Source organism: Grammomys surdaster, unplaced genomic scaffold (assembly GCF_004785775.1).
Source record: "Grammomys surdaster isolate TR1022 unplaced genomic scaffold, NIH_TR_1.0 224, whole genome shotgun sequence".
In the NCBI taxonomy this organism is placed as follows: Eukaryota; Metazoa; Chordata; class Mammalia; order Rodentia; family Muridae; genus Grammomys; species Grammomys surdaster.
In genome coordinates, this window is record NW_021604669.1 from 1 (window position 1) to 5842 (window position 5842).

Below are 5842 nucleotides of genomic sequence, written 5' to 3' on the forward strand. Positions count from 1 at the left end.
GAGGAAAATCAAAGCCTGTTATAAGGTGGACAAGTATCTCTTGCCTGGGCCAGATTTCCATGGCTTTATGAAGGACAGGTGGCAACAGCAGGCCTCTGAAGTCTCTGGTGCAGTCTAAGCTTGGGAATGTGTGACCAGCCTGACAGGTCTGCCTTTATGGGTAGCTGTACTTCTCAGCTGACTTACAGCCAGAGACAGCACATTTTCGGGCTCTCTCTGACTTTCTCCTTCTCCTCTTTTCTCTCAGGCCTGTCTCACTAAACGGGCCTAGATTCCTGGGATTTGCTATGCACTAGGCTGGCTTCACAGATCCCTCTGCTTCTGCTTTGTTGGCATGTATCACCATATCAGGGTGGTCTTTCAGGACCACTTATACGGAGCTGTGGGCTTGCAGGGTCCCCAGGTCCCTCGGGACTGGAAGGGAAGGAAGACTCTGCAAGGTGGAAGAGGAGTAAGGACATATATCCAGGACACTGCAGGAATGGGTGGAAACAGTTTATTTGAGGCACTAGAATAGCAGCAGGAAGCCAGTGTGGGCAGAGATGGCAGGTAGGGACTCAACTGCATCTGGGGGTGGGAGCCTTCATCTGGAGGGGTGGCAGCCCTCCATCGGCAGCCTCCTGAATAGAGTACAACTCTGGTACAGTGATACCAGGGGAAGGGGTTTTGGTGGAGACACGGGCCTTCTGCTCCAGGATCTTTCCGGTCTTCTTTGCCCACCCCAGAATCCAAGTGGCTTCATTCACACAAGGATACACTGAGCACACAGATGTACACTCATTTGGGTTAGACATCCATGTCAGTGTGTCCACAAGATTCAGGGCAGACTCCGGTACTCCTGAGACTCCAAGGAGATCTTCACCCCTTACCCTGGTTCCCCAAGAGAGGTTATAGGATTGGCTCTGGAAGCAAGGGTAGCTAGTACCATTTCAACAGACCAGATATGGGTGAATTTGGTACTTAGCCCTGACGCTGAGAGAATGTGGAGGGGAACTACACATACCCAGGAGGAGCTGAAGGTTCCTACGGTCCCCTGGGACCTAAAAGGAGCTGGGCTTTTCCTGAGCTGGGGGGAAATGGGGAACACATGGGGGCGGTCAGGGGCTAAGCTGCAGCAGAGCTAGCAAACTGAGCAGGAGTCCAAGACCCAGGAGTGGGATACTGGCACGAAGTCCAAGGCCAGCCGTGCTGAAATTGCAGAAGGAGCTCTGACAGCAGTAACTATTCACGGATGCCACACCGAGGTTGATATTGACACTTTCACGGGGGCATGTCGGGGCACAGCCCTTATTCAGAGTGTAGCCAAGGTTCACATTCCCTGAATAGAAAGTGAGAATGACATATAGGTAGCAAGAGATGGGGAAGGCCCTGTGGATTCCTGGCCCAGGTTAGGGAAATATCCAGTTACTCACCAAAGCCAGCAGCAGCAGATAACGTGACACAGTAATTGTCTGTGTCCTGGCATGAAACCGGCCACAGGCAGTTTATATTGTTCTTCTGGTCAGTGCAGGAGAAGCACATCAGGGAATGGACTGTAAAAGGGACATGCTGTAGGTGACACCTGCCTGTTGCCTGGGGAAGCCTTCCAGGACATGGTGCCTTTCCAGTGGGACCCTAGATACCCAACCCGCTGACAAGGAGAAACAACTACACATGCTCGGCCCTAGATCAGAGAAAAAAGAGAGTCAATGAAAAGGGACTTCAGACTTTGGTACTAGAGGGGCTAGAGTGTCTCCTTCAACATGAGGTGACAACGGTGTAGCTGGGCCAGCACAGCAGCAGGGGAACTAGGTCACTTGGTTAGGGAGTGGGAGGCAGGAAGGCCAGAGGTTCACACGAGGGCTGGCCCAGGAGGAGCCCTCCTGGGCATCTGCTCAGGGGAAAGAATGATAGGTCACGAGGGCCAGACAGCATTGGTATCTCAGAGCTCCATACCTTGCTCCACACCCAGAAGGGCTGCCAGCAGCACAGGCAGGAAGACTCTCATGCTGGAAGCGGCAGACATCTGTTGAAGGCTCACAAGCCAAAGAAGCTCGCTGTGAGAGAGGCAGTTGGTTAAAGGACAGGCTACCCACCCACCACCCAGGATCCTGGCTTAGCACCAGACCTTGGGCCTGCATGCTCTACACCTCCCCAGTCAGCCCTATGTTCCTTTTGTAGATAGTTCCAGCAGCCAGGCCCCAGACAGAGCAGGATAGCAGTATTAACTCCCTGCTGCCCTGGGGCTAGCCGTTGAGACAATTTGAGTTAAGGCCCAGTTTCTTATCTAGTATCTACCTGGTCCCTGCACCAATCAGAACAATTTGTACAGCCTTAAGCCAATCTCGTGCTAACACTTACCTCACAGTACGCTCCATTCATCTGAGAGCCCCTCCCCACTTTGAAACTTGTAGGAGTCAGAATTCTCCTTTGCTCCATGGGCTGCAAATCAAATCTCTACCTCAGAACACCTGGCCCCCTCCTGCTGCTATTGTGGCCAGTTATTAAAAGAGCTTTTACCTGAAATCTCTCTTGGCACCTGACAAATCTTTTTCCATCTAATGGTACCTTTCAGTTAGTACCCCTTCCCAAACTCGGGGGCACCAGAGGCCAAGTAGAGAAGACCAAGAACTCTCAGAGTGCCATGAAAGTGGAGGGTTAAGTGGTTGTCTTGAGGCCAAGGCAGTGGTCAGATAAATGAGTGTGCATGAACCCAAAAACCTTCTTGGAACCCTGGGAAACAAATTCGTGCCACTCTCTCTCTTGTGGTGGAAACAAGGGCTGGAGGCCTCTGGGCTTCACTAATTCCTTTCTGTACACGGTGGAGCCTCAGGACCCATTTCCACAAAAAGACACCTCCACTGCTCTACCTGCTGGCTGGGAACATCGACACCTGCAGCAGTTAGCACACTAGCCAGTGGGCCATGGGGCTTTTCTGGGCCCTTTGGGCTGGAATCTTTGGCACAGGGTAGAGAAAGGACCAGTTTGCTTGGTTTCAATGTCCTATTTTGAATACCATTGGCCCCTCAGGAACGAAGGAGATGGGTGCCATCTGTTGAGTGGGAGAGGGGCATCCCAGAGACAAAAAAAAAAATAGGGGTGGCTTCCTCTTAGAGGAAGGGGGTGCAGTGGGAGGCGAAATTTTGGTATCCTCCAGGACTGGCCTTAGGCCTCTCCTGTCCTGAGCCTTGTAGTGGGTAGCAGAAGTTCCAGGTGGCCAAGCTCAGCGTCAAGCCTAGCTGGGCCTGTCCTCATTTCTGTTTTTTTGTTTTTGTTTTTATTACACAGTGGGGTTTAGGAACGAAGGAGCCCTGAGCTGTCTGCTAGGAAGCTCTGGAATGCACAGCCACAAACAAGTCATTGTGGCATCCTATCGTCCACCGGAGGACTAGCGAAGAAACGGGTGGAGTGGTTGAAATCCAGTGCAATGTTTTGTCCGTCCACAGCAACCATTAGCAGGCAATGGGGCAGGGCCCTAGGGGACTCAGGTACTCCTCCACAAACTCACAGGGCTCCTCAGCGGAAGCCAGGTGTCTATTGGCAGGCTGCCAGCAGAGGAAAGACGTTCAAGTCTACCCCGCTACCCAAGGACCCTACTTAATAACCTGAACCTCAGCATTGATATGCAAGATCCTGGATAAGACAAAGGAGTCCCGCTCCTCACTCTAGGGAAGGTCCTGCCTCGGGGTAACCAGTCCACCTGGTCCCAGACCCCACCAACCCCTACCCCCAGACTCCTGCCCTAGTTTACAAGAGTGTACCCCCCTCTGGAGATCCTAAGCAGACAAGTCTGCGTTAGAGGAGTTCAGACAGGGGTACCCAGTGAGGACTCAGCAGGGGCCTTTGCCTCTCCAGAAACGTGCCAGAAAGACTGAGGTGGGGGTGGGGTGATGATAGGAACGGAGCACGCTGCAGAGGGCCTCATAGGCTCCAATCACTCTGCACCCGGGAGCAGAGCGCCGGGACCCCACATCCTACGCGCTGCAGCCAAGGCCGTCCGCTCTCTCCCAGTGTTTCCCCGCCGTGGCCCGGCCCCCGCGTGACGCGTGGACACCTGAGGCCGAGTTCAACAGACTCACCTCCGGGTAAAGCGGCCCCGAAGATAAACCTTAGGTCCTGGAGATCACCAAAGGCTGAAGGCTCCCAAGCAGGCTGAGCGGAGCGCAGATGGCGGGGGCGGGCTGCAGGCGGGGCGTTCCACGGGCTGTGGGCGGGTCTCTGGCTGGTGGGGAGGAGGACCCTGGCTGCTGGCCTCTGGGAACTCGGTCCTTGCACTTGGCCTAGCTACACAAGTGCTCCTCTGAGACTCCGACCGGGGTCCCGAGCTATGCGCCTACGGCGGCAGTCCCCAGTGGTACCCAGAAGCTGGGCCGAGACCGACCTACGTGCCCCACAGCACACAATGTGGCATCAGAGCGCTGGCGTGGCCTGTGGTGTAGCATGTCTACCTTACCTTTCAGGACAAACCCAGGGAGAGTGGAAGGGCCAGGGCTTGTGGCAATCACCGATACTAAGACCTGTGCGCAGGCGTGAGGGGATAGGCTGTATCCTGAAGCCCTAGGCGCTCATGGGAATCTCTGCTGCCGCGAGGCTGAGGAAGTGCTGGACCAAGGATGCCTCATCTCCGGCCCTTCAGGTTGTCAGGTCCCTCTGGGCTGAGCCCATCTAGGCCATCCCTCTTTTGGGATGAGGCGACAGGATGAGGCGACAGAACAGGAATTTCCAGGAAGGAGGCCATTGCAGCACTGGTTTGAACAGATTTGTTTCTCACCTCCCACTTCCTCTGGGTGCCGGGCTGCCTCCTACACTCCGCTCCGTGAGTATGAACAGAGGATCCAGCCCAGTCATCCAGTCTTGGTTCTCCCGTCTTGGTGCTGAAGCCCCAGTTTTTAGAAGGAAATCTCCGACCCTTTTACCTAAGCTTCTTCCAGTATTCTGTTCCTACCGCTCAGGAAGTGATTCCACACCCAACAAATATTAATGGCCACCTGATGAGTGTTGTCCCTGTAGTAGAACACTGGAACCCGTGCCCTGCTCTGGATGATTCTTCTTGGGGAGATCAGGGCAGCAGGCCCCCTTTGCTTGGCAGTGCTGTTTGTTCCCTCCCCTCCCCTTCCCTCTTTCTCACCCCCATCGTCCTCCTGCAAAGCCCTACCCAGGGGATTATGGGCTGCTGAGTTTCTGCCACCTGCTTTTCTGAGAGTCACACTTCCATTCTTGGTCACACATGTGGAAATAGGGGCTTTGCATCTGATCTTCCTCACAGTCTAAAGAGTTGACGGTGGTGACAGGGGCTGGTCCTAGGATGGAGCGTCATAGGATCGGGACTAGGGAGGAGACAGAAAAAGTTGTGAAGCTGCAGGGTTAGATCGGCCAGGGTGGGCTGAGGCCAGGTTGCCCTGTAGCTGGAAGCTAGCTGTTGGGGGAGGGGCACAGAGCATATTCAGTGTTTGCTGTTAGTGGTGTGAACAAACACATCGTGTGGATGTGTGTTTTCAGAGATCTCCTCACAGGATTACCCCATACATCGAATGGGATAGGGGTGGGGTGGGGACACACATGCTTTTGGTGTCATTCCTCAGGAGCTAACAGCAAGACTCAGTGTGTGTCCTCAGGTGTCCAGGCTACCACAGGTTGTTAGCATTTTGTCCGGGCTCTGCCCCACAATCACCTGGCAAAAGCCAGGTGTGCCTGACTCACTATAAAAGGGGCTGGCTGCTTGCCCCCTTCCCCACTCTCTCTTGCCTTCTTGCTCCCACTCTGTCCCCTCTCCCTCTCCTCCCCTCCCCTCCCCCCTCTCAGCTTCCCCCTCTCTCCACATACTCATGGCCAGCCTCTCCTCCTCCTCCTCCTCCTCCTCCTC

At 54.5% G+C, this 5842-nt stretch overlaps 1 protein-coding gene across 1 annotated transcript; it reads right to left on the reverse strand.

The window, feature by feature from the left end:
* Positions 1–481: 481 nt before the first annotated feature.
* On the reverse strand, positions 482–4304 carry Ly6e (lymphocyte antigen 6 family member E). Its single transcript, XM_028773245.1, has 4 exons — positions 4059–4304; positions 1936–2036; positions 1413–1532; positions 482–1318 (listed from the first exon to the last, which is right to left on the reverse strand). Exons 2-4 carry the CDS (start codon positions 2003–2005, stop codon positions 1098–1100), a joined length of 411 nt encoding a protein of 136 aa, XP_028629078.1. The 5' UTR covers positions 2006–2036; positions 4059–4304; the 3' UTR covers positions 482–1097.
* Positions 4305–5842: the final 1538 nt, after the last annotated feature.

Bases quoted from the DNA above. Each gene is read 5' to 3' on its own strand.
- Ly6e (XM_028773245.1), bottom strand. From the start codon at position 2,005: ATGTCTGCCGCTTCCAGCATGAGAGTCTTCCTGCCTGTGCTGCTGGCA. The intron at 1,533-1,935 runs GTATGGAGCTCT...TCCCTTTTACAG, and splicing joins CCTTCTGGGTGTGGAGCAAG to TCCATTCCCTGATGTGCTTC. The intron at 1,319-1,412 runs GTGAGTAACTGG...CTTTCTATTCAG, and splicing joins ATCTGCTGCTGCTGGCTTTG to GGAATGTGAACCTTGGCTAC.